Raw genomic sequence first — 17,134 nt, forward strand, 5'->3', positions numbered from 1 at the left:
AAACAGGCTCCCAGAATATTTAGAGCCCAGTCGTTGTAGTTCAGTAATGATTGAGGGTCACTTTGCTTTTCTGGACTGGAAAACAAATTCAAAATTAATGTTTGTTAGGAAATGAAAATGGTTCCGACTGTATTCTTCCCAGTCGTGCAACACTGAGGAGGACTTAAACAAAATGGAAGTTTTGATTGTTTGATTATTCTTCTTTTGTGGCTAAAAGTTTTTCAAAGCTAAACCATACATTTAGTGTTTGGATCATACTGTTTCTATCTGTGTTAAAATGGCCATCAGTGAAGGAAAGAAGGAAAACATGAATAGAACAGGTGATTCCAAATTTTGAAAGTGTTTATCTGTGTCTTGGCTGTGCCAGACGCCTCGTCTTGCCACCACTTCCTCCTACTCTCTTTCTTTCACTCCTCTCTACCTTCATCTTTCTCCCGCTGCTCCCTCCTTCCCTCCCCTCCTCGGTGTGGCTCCTGAATATTTAATAAGCCTGAATTACTGAGGCCCTCAACCGTAATGACGGGGAAATCAGACAATTAAATCAGAAGGGCTCCGGCTTTAAGTCTCACCTCCCCCAGAGGAGCCAGAGATTATTTAAAGTGGCACACTGTTTGATTATCTAATCCTCCTCTTGCCCCCTCTGCTTTACTCACAGAGCAGCATCGCCTGCTCCACTTGCCACCACAAATTACCATGAAACACCAATGAGCACTGTATTTAAGTCCTTTTCCATAAGCAGGAATGTGGTGCAATGAAGTCTCAAGGGAATGGCACTATGGGAGTAACTCTTTTACGCTCAGGTTATCACAGTTTAGCAAGGGCTTGAAGGGTTGTCTCGTTCTCACTTAGGAAATGTAATTAACAACCATGTTGAGATGTGAACATTTGCATGAATACCACATTACTTTGCATCGACAATGGCCCTTGTGTGTGCACAAACATAATTTCCATGTGTGTATCAGAGGTTTTTAAAACAATGATGTTGCAGTACTTACTGCATATATACCTCTCTTCCCCAGGTGGCAGAGAGGATATTCAAGCTTTTTCTTTTTATGTTTAATCCTGAGCTTTCATCAAGCATGAGTCAAAGGGGAGCATGAAGTGTGTGTGTATGAGTGCCAGCAAACGATTGTATGGGACCCACTAAGATAACTCTGACCTGCCACATAGCTCTTTGATGTGAAAAGCCGCAGGACTGGAAACAGGCTCGGCCCTTCTTTTGCCTCCAAAACAAAGCGTGTTTTGTTTGGGTTTGGCGATAAGCAGAATTGTTGTCATCTTGACTTATTATCCAGACAAAGTGACTGATTGTGATTGCGTAGATAGTAATAGGCTTCCTTCATGCCTGCCAGTGCATAACACACACAGAGGTTCTCACAGAGACATGAATATTCATGATTATACAGCTGAGGCTCAACACTGGCTCATTTAGTGTTGGCCAGAGAGAGGCCAATGATAGCATTGTAAACACACAACCATCAGGGGTTTAATAGTTCAACTCCAGTACTGGCTAATTACGCCGCACATGCAGCCACAGACACACCGCAGATAGAAACACACGGGAACAGATTTGAAAGCTATTGTGGCAGAGATTTCCCTGCTCAGTTCTGACTTCAGCAGACAAACATTTGTCTGGTAGAAAACAGTGCTCACACAGCTGCCTCAAAACAGTCTGGTGAAGAATAGAGACATCCTGTCATAGTATGTCACAGTCTGCCAAATAAGTCCTGTACAAATACACTCCATTCTTACACTGCCCATTGTTTGATTCTGTTTATATTTGAGGAGATAGAGTTTCATTGGTCTGTCTACACCCGTTGGTCCCACAGTTTGCTGAACATAAGAGCAGTGCTTCATAATGGACAAAGCCACTGACAGTGACTTTAAAGTGGAATTCCACAGCTTTTACACATTGAAGTCTGTTTACAGTTCCTGGGGTGTACTACTGCATGGCGGAAAAAACTGACTTCTGTGTCTCCAGAGGGAGATAAACTGTAAAACTGCCTTAAGTGATGTCATTTGAGTCAGTATCGGCTGGAGCTAAGCTTTTAGAGAGGTGAATTTTCCAAACCCCTGCAGCCTGTTCCTCTGCTTGAGGTTAGCGAATGAAGGCTAGCCACTCCTAGCAAAACCTCACAACAGAACTGCCAGTGGTCAAGTTGTATTGTGGGTAACGTAGGAAGGAAGTTTTGGCAAGGAAGAGGATGTTCAGAGGAAAAAAAGATAATATATTCTTCCTTGCATCATTTTTGATCTTTTTCTTTTAAACTGCTCATCATGAACTTGACAATGTTGTAGGAGTCCAATGTTATATCAGTGGAATATCTTTTAATGGCCCAGAATCACAGCCACCCTGTGCTCTCATATTGGACTGCCATGCAGGTGGCCCTATGTTCAAAATGTAGTTTTAAACAAAATTATTTAACTGAAAGACACTAGATCTAATATTCTTGAAGACTGTACCCTCTAAATGTTCAACCTGCCTTCCAAACTGGCTCGTATCATTACTGATTTTTTGTTCCTTCTTGTACTGTTTTATATCTCAATCTCGGTTGTCTTGTACGACATCAGTCTGAAGACAGACAGTATCTAAAATCTGTCTTCCTTTTAACACGACAGAAAAATGTGGGGCAGCGTTGAGGCCAAGCGCTTCAGGGTTTAAGCTTCCCTATTGCCTCCTGATTTGAATATCGTTCAACGCCCATTTGCATCTAGTTTTAATAGTGGTTTATTCAGTCAAGCAGAAGATGACATCTTTATCTGTGGTTGACATATGAGGCCGTTAGCCTCAGGCTAGCGTGTGTCTAGTTAATGAGCAGAGGGATGCTGCCGCTGATTAGGAGCGGCAATAAAAAAGCTCAGCCTTCTACTCTGACTCAACTCTGTAGCGAGCAGTTAGGGTCTAGACCCAGATAGCTTCTTCAAGTTTGTAGTCCAGGTGTGATGAGAAAATTAGGGCAGCTGTTTGGTTTGTGTGTGTTTCTGTATTCTTGTATTTGTGTACTTATTGGGGCCTAACACAATTCAAACTCTTCATGGAATGGAGGGAGAGTTTTATTCTTTATCCCAAGCAGAGTCAAACAAGCTCAAGCATGCCTTTTTATGTCTCTCGGTGGAGATTGAAGCTGCAGTGTGTTTATCGTGTGTTCAGTTCAGTCTGGTGTCTGTGAGATGAGTAGCAGCTTCTCAGAAACAGAAAGCTACACCTTCTCAAGCTGAAGTTATGACGGCATGTTTCAATTTCTACACAATAAAATATAGAAAATTCAGGCAAGATAGATAGATAGGTGACAGAAATTGTCCTTTGACAAGGCTCAAACAAAAATACAGCACATATCACACACACAGATGACAAGCGAAATGTTAAAAGGAAACAGCAGCCAATACATGCCAGATATATATACTGTTCAATGTCTTATTTCATGTTGTTCAGGGTGGTTATTGCAAAGGGAATAAAGGATTTTTTATAGATGTTTTTGTGGGCCAGTGGGACTTTGTAGCGTCTGCCTGATGGAAGTAGCTGGAAGGAGTGATGGAGGGGGTGAGAGGGGTCCTCTGTGATCAGGGTGGCTTTCCTGATCACAGAGCGGTTATACAGTTCGGAGATATGAGTTTGTGGTGAACCAGTGATTTTGCTGGCCTGATTAGCAATACAGGAGAGTTTTGTTTTGTGTTTAGTGGAGAGGGAGCTGTACCAGGATGCAATATTGAAAGTGAGGATGGATTCAATGAGTGAGATGTAAACCAGGGTTAAAATGCTTCTGCTGACATAGATACATTTTCATCATTGATTAATCTGCCAGTTTTTTTTTTTTTCCTCCATTAATGGATCAATTGTTTGGTCTATAAAATGTCATATGGTGGAAACAAAAACAAAAGACAAACACAATCTCCTAAACATGATGTCTTCAGGTGTCTTGTTTTGTTCCTCCAAGAGTCCAGAACCCAAAGATATTTAGTTTAATATCAATGAAGAACTGTAGTTCTTCACATTTGAGAAGCTGGAACTAAACAAAATTTGGCCTTTAGATTAATACGCTAATAGATTAATCTCAGCTAATTGTTTCACCTCAAACCTTTATGTTCCCCTCCTCTTTATGTGCCATTTATGTACATGGCCATAAAGGATGTTTTTCATCTTATAATGAAATTGTGATATCTTATGTGTATTTATCTAAAACAGCTGCACAACATATGACACACTCTGTCCTTATACCCTGGATTTGGACATAGAGCAACTCCAGAAAAAAATCCTTCAACAGGGAAAAAATGGAAAGAATCTCACAAAGAGCAGTAACCGTCCATGAAGAACAACATGCATGTCTTTCAGGACAAACGGATTAAATACTGTAGATGTGTATACAGAGTAGAGAGAAGTAACATTTAATAATAAGATTATATCCTAAAAAAAAAAAAAAACAATCAGAATGGGTTATAAATATTTAGGTAGATCTCATTCCTACATTTGATTATGTGTATTGATAATGAACATTTTTAAGGCGATGAGGTTTAAGTGATGAGGTTTAAAAATGTCTTTCTTTGCACTGAAACATTTGACTGGACAGTATGTGTTTCCACCTCTCCACCATTTACAGTACTGGGAATATTGCTTGCTAAGCGAAGGGTGGCCAGTGTGTTGCCATGGCAACCCCAGCAGCTGTCAGTGTGCCTCCTGTAAGAATGACAAATGATTTTTATTAGAGGGGCTCTAAATTGGTGGAATCCCCCTCTCCATAGAGATGCTTATCCCAGCCTGATCAAACTGGAGTCACTCTGCCAATAACTCTGACCAGGCCTAATTACAACACAGGCCCTCCTGGGCTCATCATACACTCATTATTACTCACAGACTACCAGCAATTCTGGCGCCAGTCACTGTGTGACATTTTCATAGTGGGAAACAATGTGGCATCACATATGGTGCTATCATGGCTGCAGTTTCTTCATTACTTGCTAAATTTTAATCTTACCAAATGGGAATTAAATTTGGCAGTGCCTTTCAGAGATGGAGGGATGCAAAAAATCATTTGGTGAAATGTTAACTCTTGTTATCATCTGCCTGTCACATTCCTATTTATATTTGTTTCACCATGTGCTCACAATAACAGAAATAATCACACTGCATATCTAAGCTTTGGCTATTTTTTGTTGAAATCAATACAGTACAGTATTGAGCAAAACATACTACTTTTGTTGTAGAGAATGCAACTCTGCAACACCTTTGCCATCTACACTCACTGAACCACCTCAGTAAGATATTCTCCAAGACACACTCTGCTTTATGTTCAGCTGATTAATTAATTATAGTATGTTCAGTTGTTGGGTTGAATTTAAAAGACATTGTTAAGGCACATTTTCAAAAGGAATTATTTGAAGTGGAAAGCACAAGCTTATCTACCCAATCACCTCACACACGCTCTCTTTTTCTACTTATTTGCCACCTCAAGAAGACTTTGTAAAATCAATTCTCGATGCAGATAGGTGTTGGTTTGTTAGTGTGCAGCTGTACAAGCAGCATGGATTGTCTTTTTTGTCAAGCTGTATGACTTTGAGTGGCCAAGGTTACAGTGATACCATAGGCCCCGGCTGTCTCCGGGGACCTCACTGCACTTGCTAATACACTCCAAGACAGTTGCACAGTGGGGACACTGCCGCAGAGTGATGAGAAAGCAATTTTTATCTGCATTGTTTAGCTGACTCCACGGGTTTCCCGTAAGTGGCGTCCAGACTGTTGGTGTTGATAGGTCAGACCGTTCAAAGTTCTTCAGTCAGAGGATTGCAGGTTCTTCAAGGTCATAAGAGAAAATGATAATTTTTTCTCAGTTAACAAACGGAGACAGGGATGTGGCAGTGGGATCTGTACTACTAGGCTATTCCCATGTTTGAACAGTATTTTCTTTGTTAACATAGTACTTAGTAATAATACTAAGACATGCACAGGTATACTCAAGTCAGTATTCATTGTCACGATATTTTTACATCATGGGAAGTACAGTGCTTTTTCAACAGCATATTTAGTTGGAGGAAAACAGACATAGTGTAAGAAATGGAGACAGAGGTACTGGGTTCCTGTTCAGATCTGTCAGACAGACAGGGCTGACATTTTTTTTTTTTTTTGATAATTGCTCTGCCTAGCCATGATCTTGAATTAGCATATGAAAGTTGTGGGGTTTTTTTTCTTTCCTTCACTGGGAGCGCATAGCTGTAAGCTAATTTGTAAGTCATTTTAGATGACAGAGAGTGGTTGTATCCCAGAGGTGCTCTTTCCCTCTTGATCCTTTATTTTCTCTGTCTCTCTCTCTCTCTCTCTCTCTCTCTCCTGCTTGCTCTCACTATCTCTTCTCTCCCTCCTCCCATCTCATCTCTCCTCCGCTCATGTCTCAATTATAGAATATTGAAATGACTCAGGCAACTGAGGCAACTCTTTCAGCTGTTTTGAGGCAGATGGTCGCCCAGCAAGTGTAGTTTAAAGTGCTCAACTATGTCATCGTGTGTCATTGTGTTCCACCTTATTGGAAATCCTTCTCTCGTAGTCCCTGCCACGGGTCAACGTTTGTGTCCACATTAATGACACATCCACACTAATGCAAGCAGTCCTTGGGGTGCAACAGTAGTATTGTTGTATGGATTGAGCTTTTTCTTACTGTTACTATTATACAATATGTCTCACATGCAATTTAGTTTTCAGTAGCACTGCAAGGCCTCCCTATTTGAATGAACAAAGAGTCTACTTGCAGGCTCAGCGTGGCTTATATGGGGATTAATTGAAGCTATTGAGTGTGGATCCACAGAAAGGGACTTGTGTTTGTGTCACCTCCGATGCCAAAGCAGCTGGGCGGGCCGAGGAAGGGAAGAGTAGAAGACTGGTAGGCCAGCAAGCCACCTGTGGTGAAATGAAGCCATAGTTTCAGAAATATACACTAATGCACCCAGGTGTGGACACAAACGCATGCACATATGACGAGCATGTTAACACACGAGTGCAAGAACAGTGCAGGCTGTCTCTCAGGCAGTGTTAGTATGCAGTAGGTGGAGCAGAGAGGAGCAGGGTAAAGCGTAGTGGAGCGCCTTCGATCGTTATTATTGACCATTCCTCCATGCAGCTGCATGCTGCATAAACACACACACACAGAAACGCATGCGTTCACACACACAAAAGCTTTAATATGCAGACACACAAGCCAGTGGGATTTGAGATAACTGCAGTGGTACGAGAATAAACAGAAATGCCCTCAGTTTACAAGGACATGCACATATAATACAGCACTGTAGGCCTGCAGCTCTGTGTAAAACAATCAATTCTGTTTGTTGGTAGTGAGCACAAGCTGGTTCTGAGAAGAAAGAAATGGAGGGTAACAAAGAATCAACAATGTGACCACATACAACTGTCCTGGACATTTATTTTATATTTTGAATTAATTCCAACCAACCGCCTTCTTTAATGGTCCAAAAAAATGTTTTTACTCACACTGTAATTTACTTCCTGCTCAATAGATGCTTAACTGTGTTTGCAAAGTGTCAGGCACTACAGTGGACAAGAGTTTCCCTAGAAGCTGTTCAAATTTTCTTTTTCAGGAGTTTTGGTTCAAACCATTGTGATGATGTATGTGTATGTATTGTATGATGTATGTATTTATACAATGGAGGCAAATTGGAAAAGAGTGCCAAGATGCTTCTTCACTGTTTGCTACTTGTCTTGTGTCAGTACACTAAATATGAAGCTGAAGGCAGGAGGTGGGAAGATACTGAACGACAGAGGAGACAGCTAGCCTTACTCACTAATTAACTCTTAACGCCAAAAACTCAAAGTGAAAAAACATAAAGTTGTGGTTTGAGCCTCAGAGGTGCTGGTGGGCAAACTTTTTACTTTTGGACAGAGCCAGGCTAGCTGTTTCACCTCACTTCCATTCTTAATGCTAAGCTAACTGTCTTCATGCTCTGTAAGTAGCATGCAGACATGTATCAGTTTTTTACATTAATTTTCTTGACAAGACAGCAAAGAAGTCCATCTCTTAAACTGATATTGGAAACTACGATTTTTCCATTATAAAACATAGACTAAGATCTGAATCTACTCAGTGAGAAATTCAGTTATAATCCACAGCCAGTTCGCCGATAGACAAGAGACAAGCACACATACACTCGTAAATGTGTGTGTGTGTGTGTGTGTGTGTGTGTGTGTGTGTGTGTGTGTGTGTGTGTGTGTGTGTGTGTGTGTGTGTGTGTGTGTGTGTGTGTGTGTGTGTGTGTCTGTTTTAATGTGCATTCAAAACACAGGCTTACTCCCCTTTCCCAACCCTGGCCTTTTGTTACAGTGACAGACAGTCTGTTCTAATGAAAGCTCCTCTCATTCATAAGCCTGCCTTGTCAACTTTTGATGCCAGACAACTTTCAGAGGGAAAGAGGGGGGAAGAAGATGGAAAAATGAGAAAGGAAAGACTGGAGAGACAGCCTCTTCTCCCTCTTCCTTTGATATCTGCTTTCTCTGAATTGTTTCTGTCCTTGAAAATGAACTACATCTGCTACCAGCAAAATTCAAATTTGATAATACTCTATAGGCTTGTCTACGTGGTTATATGAAGGACTACAGACACACACGTATGGCTTGTACCACCTCTCCTGTCCCCCTCATTTTACCACTGGTTGTCTGTCACACTAGAACATCTCGACCACGCGTGGAAAAACCCCTTCAGGATATCAAATCCATGGTCTCTCATTTCTAACTAGGTCATCACTTGCTTACAATAGCATCTTCACTATCCTCCTCTGTGTATTGGTCCCTCTTCTTCTCTGTTTCCCATTTTTTTCTGTCCTTTCATTCATCCCTTACTTATTACACCACTACTATAATCTGTAAACACATTCAAAGTCCTTTCGTTCACTCCATCCACTGTGTGCGACTGTAAGATATTCAAAGATCCTTTTCCAAATCTTTCCAAAAATTTGGCTCATTTTGTGCTGAAAGAGTTCCTCTTTCTTAAGTGGCAGATCACCATCAGATTTTTTGTGTTGTTTAGAGCAAATATTGTTTAGAGAGTGAACAAATGTCATTTGATGATATTTGCTATAATTAATGATTTTATTGTTGGGTTGTTGCAGACAACAACTTAAACACAATGATCACAGCTTGCACCTTTAGTCCTCTTTATATAATTTTAGCATGCACTGTGCAAGGCCCGTACCAGTAGTATTAATCTGTGTTAAACTGTCCTGACAGGGCTAAATGAGAGTAATTCAACACCCCATAAAGTCTGCTTATGATATCTCTACCAATATTGCCAGAATCCCTCAATGTACGGCGGCCCCATTTGATCCCTGTCCCAGATTGGCTTCTCCATCATCTGTGACATGGAATACCCCGGCAGCCACCGGCTATAGCACACATCACTCCTCATAAACACTGACTACCTCTCTCCACTTCCATGCGTTCACACAAATTAGCATAACATCAGCATGATATTAGCACATCCGACCTGCACAGCCATGCCTTATCAAAGCGCTCTGTGATCCCTGGCTCCCTGCGCTTTAGTCTGGAGCAGAGAAAGAAAGAGAAACAGAGAGAGAGAGAGAGACGGAGAGTTTCCCCCGAGAGAGAGAGAAAAGAGAGCGATGAGCTACATGATAACGAGCTGTGTTACTCCGCTACACAACACAGCCTTGTCACAGTGCCTCAGAGCTGTGCTGAGCTAAATGGGCTCCAGCAGATGTTCGGTGACTACAATCACACAGAACTGCGTACCTCACTTGACTTGCAAATATTTGCTAAGAGACTTCAAAATTGGATTTTCTGTGTTTTCTTCCTTTAGAATGTGTAAGGTAGTGATTCTAGGTGTATACGAATGAACACACACACTATGCTCTCTTCTCACACTGTGTGACTGCAGAATATTACTTGTTGTAAAACGCTAGTTGTCCCCTGCGATGAAATCTGGAGGCAATGATACTTTGTTTATTCATTTCATGTGTCACAAACAGTGTTCCAGACACCCCTAGATAGATTTTGGGGGCATTTTCAGGATTACACTGGTTGCTTGTGGGGGTCCAATATTACTGGTCAGAACAAGGTAATAATTGGTGATGGGTGATATTTGCGTTTGCTCCAGAGTCTCTACCTTCATCAGTGGGAGGCAATATGTTCTCTCATTTTGTCATTCAGAATGTCTATAGTGGTAATTGTGTTGTATAAAGTGAATATTCACACTACACTTACACTACACAATATTTCTTTGTATCAAGCTCTTGTTGCACCAGAAAATCAAACTGTAGGTAAAGTCAGTGGGGACTAATGAAATGAGAAGAAATGATGGATTCTGCACTCTGGTGAGAAGGTTCAGTCTGCAGGCCATACACAGTCTTCAAGATGTGTTTTGTAGAGAATCTACAAGCAACAGCTTTTGCAGAATGTTCAACATCATACTGACTGACCAGAGGCAAAGAACAGCACTTACAGGTCACATGATGGGGGAATATTTGGTGCTGATTGGCCCACAGGCAGTTAGAGTGTTCATAGGAGCTGTCTTTTTGAATGTTACTTAGGTTTAATAGTTTTGTTAACACCTGTACTGTTACTGTTTACAATTGCACCATACATCAGTGATGTACAGTGACTTAACAGGCTTTATTTATTTATTTCCAGTGTCACGGTTTCTCATCACATCCACGGGAGCTTTGTATATCCTGGATGTGCAAATGGAAGACGGGTTGTACAACTACAGATGTATGACGCGTCATCGGTACACAGGGGAGACCCGACAGAGCAATAGCGCCCGCCTCATTGTCTCAGGTAAGAGGAACTCCAAAATATTCATCCTTTCCACACTGGATACTTTGGACTTTCTTAACCTTTTAGGAAGTGGATGATATTTATGCTGGACTATAAATGACACAGCACAAGTAAACAAACAAATGTGAACCATAAAAAAGACGTCAACTATAAAAAGTATGAAACCTAATTCTCTTATTATTAATATTTGTTTGTATTTCATTTAGTTTTGGGTATAACTGTTCATTTTGGTTGGTTTCAAAAATGATGTGTGCTAAATGACAGAGGACCATATGGAAATAAATTTGTACTTGCCTAAAAAAGATGTAGATAATGTGAATAGAATAGAGAGTGACAGGAAGGAACACATGAATTAAAGAGGGGATGGCATGTGATAAAGGTCATTAGATCTGTGAACACAGTTTCGGGACAGGACAGGCTTCAGGCTTCAGGACAGAAGATGCCCTCCCTTTCCTTAAACCATAAAGGGACACTCATGAATATCCTCTTACTCATCAGCAGTATTTCTGCTCAACCCTTGAAAACATCTGTGGAGTGTCTTCTGTGGTTCCGAGCTTTAAAATGTGGCCCTGACGGTGCCATCAAGGTTAGCTCGGATTGAGCCACCATGATAACCATGAAGCAGCAAGACATATTAACCTTTTGCCAGAAACCAGAATTATGAGGGTAAATAAAACATTTAATTACATGATATATGTCAGGATTTGGGACTGAAAATTGTTCAGAAGAGATCAAACAACAAAAATAACTCAAACCTCTGACAATATCCTGTTTTGCACCTGCAGACCCCACCAACTCAGCGCCCCACATCCTGGACAGCTTTGAGCGTCGTGAGGTGATGGCATCTCATCGAGTGGAGTTGCCCTGCAAGGCCTCTGGTCACCCCGCACCCAAATACCGCTGGCTAAAGGACAACCGGCCGCTGGAGCCCGACACACGCTTCAGGCAGAGTGTGACAGGCCTGCTGATAGAGAGAGCCCAGCCCAGCGACACAGGGACGTATGTGTGTGAGGTGTGGAACGGATATGGAAATGCTGAGGTGGTTGGCAGGCTGCAGGTAAAAGGTCAGTGCCCATGGGCTGGTGGCAAGTCATCAGGGTTGATTTTTATCAGTGGGATGATGCTTTAAAACAGGAACAAGCTAAGAATCAAAATATGCTGCTTCAGATTTTTAGAGTGCTACATGTTATTTTTTTCTTTTTTTTTTTTTGGTAGTATTCTGATACTTTGTTAGAACTGCAGAAAACAAATAAAAGCAAATATTCCAGTTCTCGGTTAAAAACAGCTGCTGATCTCTTATACCCCTAACCTACAGAGCCTCTGAAAGTCGTGGTGAGCCCACGGAAGGTGAAGGGCAGCGTGGGAAGCCAGGTTTCATTGTCCTGCAGTGTGACTGGCTCTGAGGAGTACCAGTTATCCTGGTACCGCAACGGGGAGCTCATCTACCCAAGTAACAGCGTTCGCATGACAGGCCAGAACAGGGAGAATCTGGTTATGGCTGGTATGGCCAAGAGTGATGGAGGAGCCTATCAGTGCTTTGCCAGACATGGCAAGATGTCCGCCCAGGACTTTGTTCAAGTCATACTGGAAGGTCAGAATGCATGAATGTATAATCTCTTTGTTTATCTACAGGTATGTGTGTATGAACACGCGAATCCAAACTGTGTGCTTATGTGTTCATGTTTAAATCTAGACATGTATGTGATATTGAGTGCTGCAGTACAGCTTTGCTTTATTAGATTTTCTGAAGGAGGCTTGCTTACTGTCACGCAAACTGAGTTGCTGCAGTGTCTGCCTCCCATGACCACACCATTATAAGAAGAGTATTGATAATCAATGATGTTGTGGAGCCAGCGAAGGGACCTGTATTAATCTGCTTTACAGTCTGATTATGCTTTTTATACAGCAGATATGAAAGTATTGCAATGAAAAGGCAAATTAGTTTTAATTATGACTAGATTTTTATTTAAAAAAGGATCTATTTTGATGCTAATAGCATGTAATAATAAAATGTATCCTGCCCTGTGTATCTCCTTCCACTGCCCAGATGGCACCCCCAAGATTCTGGCTTCATTCAGTGAGAAGGTCTACAACATCAATGAGTTTGTGTCGCTGTCGTGCACGGTGAAGGGCACACCGGAGCCCCGGGTAACGTGGACTTTGGATGACGAACCCGTGGTACGGGACAGCCGCCACCGCATCTCCCACTACACCAACACTGAGGGCCATGTGGTCAGCCACCTCAACATCAGCCAGACCCAGGTGCCTGACGGAGGGGTGTATCGCTGCATCTGCAACAACTCGGCCGGGACAGTTTCCTACCAGGCGCGAATAAACGTAAGAGGTGCTTGTCAGATCAACTCTTCCAACACACCATCACATACACACATGAGCATGTCTTGATTTATTCTGTTTTTATACATTTTTTTAATTGGCCCAGATGTGCAGATGTTGAAAGAATGCCTGACTAAGTTTGTCAAGAGTGTTGCTAGTTTCTGTCACATTTAGAAACCTGATTTTGTAACTGCAGAATGAGAGCATTTCTACAGCCTCCTGTAGTAGCACCTCCGACCATCAGTTACTGGTGTCAGCATTTACTTTTCTAATGCCCTGCTTCCTTGCCAACACCTGCTGATAGCTTTATATTGGGATGACATTAGTGTGATTTACCGTTAGCTCATCTGTACGACTGTAATGCTATCTGCTCTCCACAGGGACATGGTTAGCTGGATTGCTGTTGTCATGTAGTAGTAATACTGGGCTGCTCAGGCTTTCTGTGCTTGGTGCAAGGCTATTAGTATTTCTCTATTGCAGAGAGGGAAGTGCTTTCTGAACACTGATTGGTTTAATTTGATTGTGTTCATTCTTGCATGTTGTAAGGCTAAATAGGGCGATCCTCTAGCCCTTAAGCGAGGGTCCATGGATGCTGAATGCAGCCAAGCAATGAAGATAAATCTCCACAGGTGCCATTGCGGAGAAAGTGTAATGACTGTTTCTCACATCGTTGGCTCCTTAATCGTGCTAAAGAGAGTAGCAACCCAGGATATGCTTGTGCTCAAAGTACACTACAGAGCCTAGTTAAACTGTCTTCTACAGCGCTTTAAAGAGAAGCCTAATAGTCCATTTCCCTGATAGACCCTGAGCTATGGAAGCCTATTGGTTATTCTGTTGGTTTTTCACAAGTGTGCACGAAAGCCGGTAACATGAGTAATGGTTTTGATAATAGCTTCATGAGTGGAGGAAGGGAACATTCCACTCTAATGCTTGTCAGAGGCAATCACATTCGGCACCAAAGAGGTGGGAGCGAAAGGTAATATTCACTACAGGCACAAATAGAAGGGTTCACGAGTCCCTGGTTTTGACAAGGCAAAAAGCACATTTGATAAGAAGGAAATAGAGCAGAATGTATCCACTGGTAATGACTGAGCCTGATTTCCTCACTACAAGGATGTCTTAGTCAGGCAGTCTTAAACATCTAAATAAATTGTGGTAATGTTTTGATTTCTTTCTATCGGAATTAATCAAGGCATGTAAACTTTGTGGTGTCTTGAAAACACACACAACACAGCACAGCTATCTTTTATACCACCCCCCTGCCTCAAAATCATTTTAAGAGAGTTGTCTCTCCAATGTGTCCTTCAAGGGCCTGCCAGCATCAGACCAATGAAAAACCTCACTGCCATCGCTGGCCGGGACATGTACATCCACTGCCGTGTCATTGGCTACCCGTACTACTCCATCAAGTGGTACAAGGACTCCAATTTGCTGCCATACAACCACCGCCAGCGGGCCTTCGAGAACAATGGCACCCTCAAGCTGTTTGATGTGCAGAAGGATGTGGATGAAGGAGAATACACATGTAATGTGCTGGTGCAGCCTCAGCTCTCCACACACCAGAGCGTCTATGTTACTGTGAAAGGTATGAACCTCAGTCGTAACTGTCTTTAGTTACAGTTCATTGACATTCACTGGATGGTAAGACTGGACTTTGTATTTAGAAAAACAGCGTAAGATTCGGTTACTGTAGCTGTGTGTAATCATGGGTGTAATCAGGATTATTACCAATCTGAAGTGTCAAGTAAGCAGTTGTATTTAAAAAATACAGTGCATTCACACTGTATCCCAGTATTTATTGAGTACATTTACGGGTAATCCATCATTATCTCTCAGTCTGTGGATACTAAGACAGAATGATTTTATCAGTTTGCGCACTGACCTTGTGTCTTTCTGTCTCCTGTGCACACTACACATCATATTTAAAAGATACATTAAAGCATCACCGTAGTATCAACCTTCCTTTGTCACAGAAAACACAGATATGCAGGGCTATTTTTGTAGATCACAACCTGCAAAAAAACACTTTCATGTCACTGATAGCAAAGCACCATTTCCATCATCCCGGCCAGCTTGTCTGGGGCGCATCTGAATATGCAGTGGCAGTGAGCTGAGCCAGATGATGATAACCTCAGATGGCTCTCTTTCTTCAATGACGCTGCATAATATGAAATGTCGGATGCCCCCCACCCCCCCACCCCCCACCCGTGGCGGGTCTTGACATGCTAAGGAGTGTGCGAGGGGGAAAATCACACAGTGTAGACAAAGCTATGCCGCCATTCCGCCTCGGCTAATTTGCCTCTCGGCTGCTTAGCATTCCACCGCTGCCGAGAGGGAATCCCCAGGAGCCTATTATGCCTATTTTGTTGTGAATTAAATAAGCGCTGAAGTGCTGCTTATTCCAGTGTTATTTTAAATCATTAATTTTCCAAAGCATCTGGTTCTCACGATGGCTACAGTGTCCCTAGAGAGCAAAAGAGAGTGAGAGAGAATGCTATATGCATGTTGTTTGAGAGAGATTTCAGCCGCTCTACATTAGGAGAGGTAATAAATTTCCTTCATTCCTGTAAAATCAAAGCATAATGTTTTAATATTGGGAACAAGGTGATGAAGGGAAAATTGTGATCTGTTGCTATCAGAATTCTATATAAAGTAGCTCAGCCCTGTTGTTTTTTGATACACACCTGAATTGTGACTGATTTGAGCAACATTTGCTAGTGTTGAATTTGAATTCTAGACATGTTTTGAAAAGCTTTTGAGGTGACAATGAATGTACTTGTCTCTTCCCCAGTCCCACCTACAATCCAGCCATTTGAGTTCCCTCGGTTTTCCATCGGCCAGCGAGTCTTCATCCCTTGTGTAGTCATGTCTGGCGACCAACCCGTTTTCATCACCTGGCAGAAGGACGGTCGGTCAATCCCAGCCAGCCTGGGTGTCACCATAGACAACATAGATTTTACCAGCTCCCTACGTATCTCCAACCTCACACTGATGCACAATGGCAACTACACCTGCATTGCACGCAACCAGGCTGCCGCCGTAGAGCACCAGAGCCAGCTCATCGTCCGAGGTGAGGAGAGGTTAAGATGGGTGGGAGAAGTTCGGTAGTGTTGATGAGAAGAATCAAAAGGAAAAGATTAGGGGTGTGATTTTACTGAAACATGCTGTGAGTTACAGGCCGAGATCTTGATGACCGATAAGATATTGATCACTGTCAGTGTCATCAGATTTTCAAATGACTAGAAATTGGCCACCCAGTTACTATTTTTAAGGTAATATTGTTCCTTGATTTTGATTTGATCTTTTTTCTACCAACTACTATGAAAATCACAATGAACCACAATGAGAAATTTCTGCTTGACTTGCAGTTCCTCCCAAATTTGTGGTGCAACCTAAGGACCAAGATGGCATCTACGGAAAGGCAGTGATACTAAACTGCTCAGCAGAAGGCTATCCTGTTCCTACCATACAGTGGGAGTACTCTAAAGGTAAATGCACAGCATGACACACATGTTAATATGCTGAAATGTATGTCAGGATTTTTTTGTCCTCAAGTAAGCTTATTCTCTGCAGTAGATGATCAATTTGCAAAAGCCAGCACAACAGACATAATGTCCACAGCCTTGAGGTTGAATGCATAAGAACACCCACCTCAAGTCCAAACAAGCACTGTGAGATTAGACACAGCAGCAGTTCAAGGAAGAGCTTTTTGTTTATCTGAAAGTAAGAACTAGCTGAAAGATTATGTAGCTACTATACTTAATTTATCTAATTCCAGCTGGACACAATAAAAGTGTTTTTTGAAAAGAGAAGGACTGCTCTCATTCTTGTCAGTTCCGACATTACTTAGTTATTAGGTATTAGGATGTGCAGTGGTGAGTGTGATAGTTTGGATGAGATGTTCAAGAACGCATAGAAAGATCATCCTGCAGAGCCTCCGTAGTTTTAGAAAGAGCAGTTTACAGACCCACAGCTTTCAAACATGAGTTTAAACAATTCTTGACACATTGTACCCAC

At 42.0% G+C, this 17,134-nt stretch overlaps 1 protein-coding gene across 4 annotated transcripts in view; it reads left to right on the top strand.

Annotated features, from left to right (window-relative positions):
• Nucleotides 1-17,134, top strand: part of dscama (Down syndrome cell adhesion molecule a) — a 100,544-nt gene that overhangs the window by 53,849 nt on the left and 29,561 nt on the right. For all 4 annotated transcript variants that reach the window (XM_070982956.1, XM_070982958.1, XM_070982957.1 and 1 more), the window contains exons 4-10: nt 10,637-10,783; nt 11,569-11,847; nt 12,099-12,374; nt 12,831-13,127; nt 14,427-14,702; nt 15,909-16,187; nt 16,486-16,605. In XM_070982956.1, the coding sequence (XP_070839057.1) occupies nt 10,637-10,783; nt 11,569-11,847; nt 12,099-12,374; nt 12,831-13,127; nt 14,427-14,702; nt 15,909-16,187; nt 16,486-16,605 (1,674 nt within the window). The remainder of the gene's footprint in view (nt 1-10,636; nt 10,784-11,568; nt 11,848-12,098; nt 12,375-12,830; nt 13,128-14,426; nt 14,703-15,908; nt 16,188-16,485; nt 16,606-17,134) is intronic.

This window comes from Chaetodon trifascialis, chromosome 16, assembly GCF_039877785.1.
Source record: "Chaetodon trifascialis isolate fChaTrf1 chromosome 16, fChaTrf1.hap1, whole genome shotgun sequence".
Classification (NCBI taxonomy): domain Eukaryota; kingdom Metazoa; phylum Chordata; class Actinopteri; order Chaetodontiformes; family Chaetodontidae; genus Chaetodon; species Chaetodon trifascialis.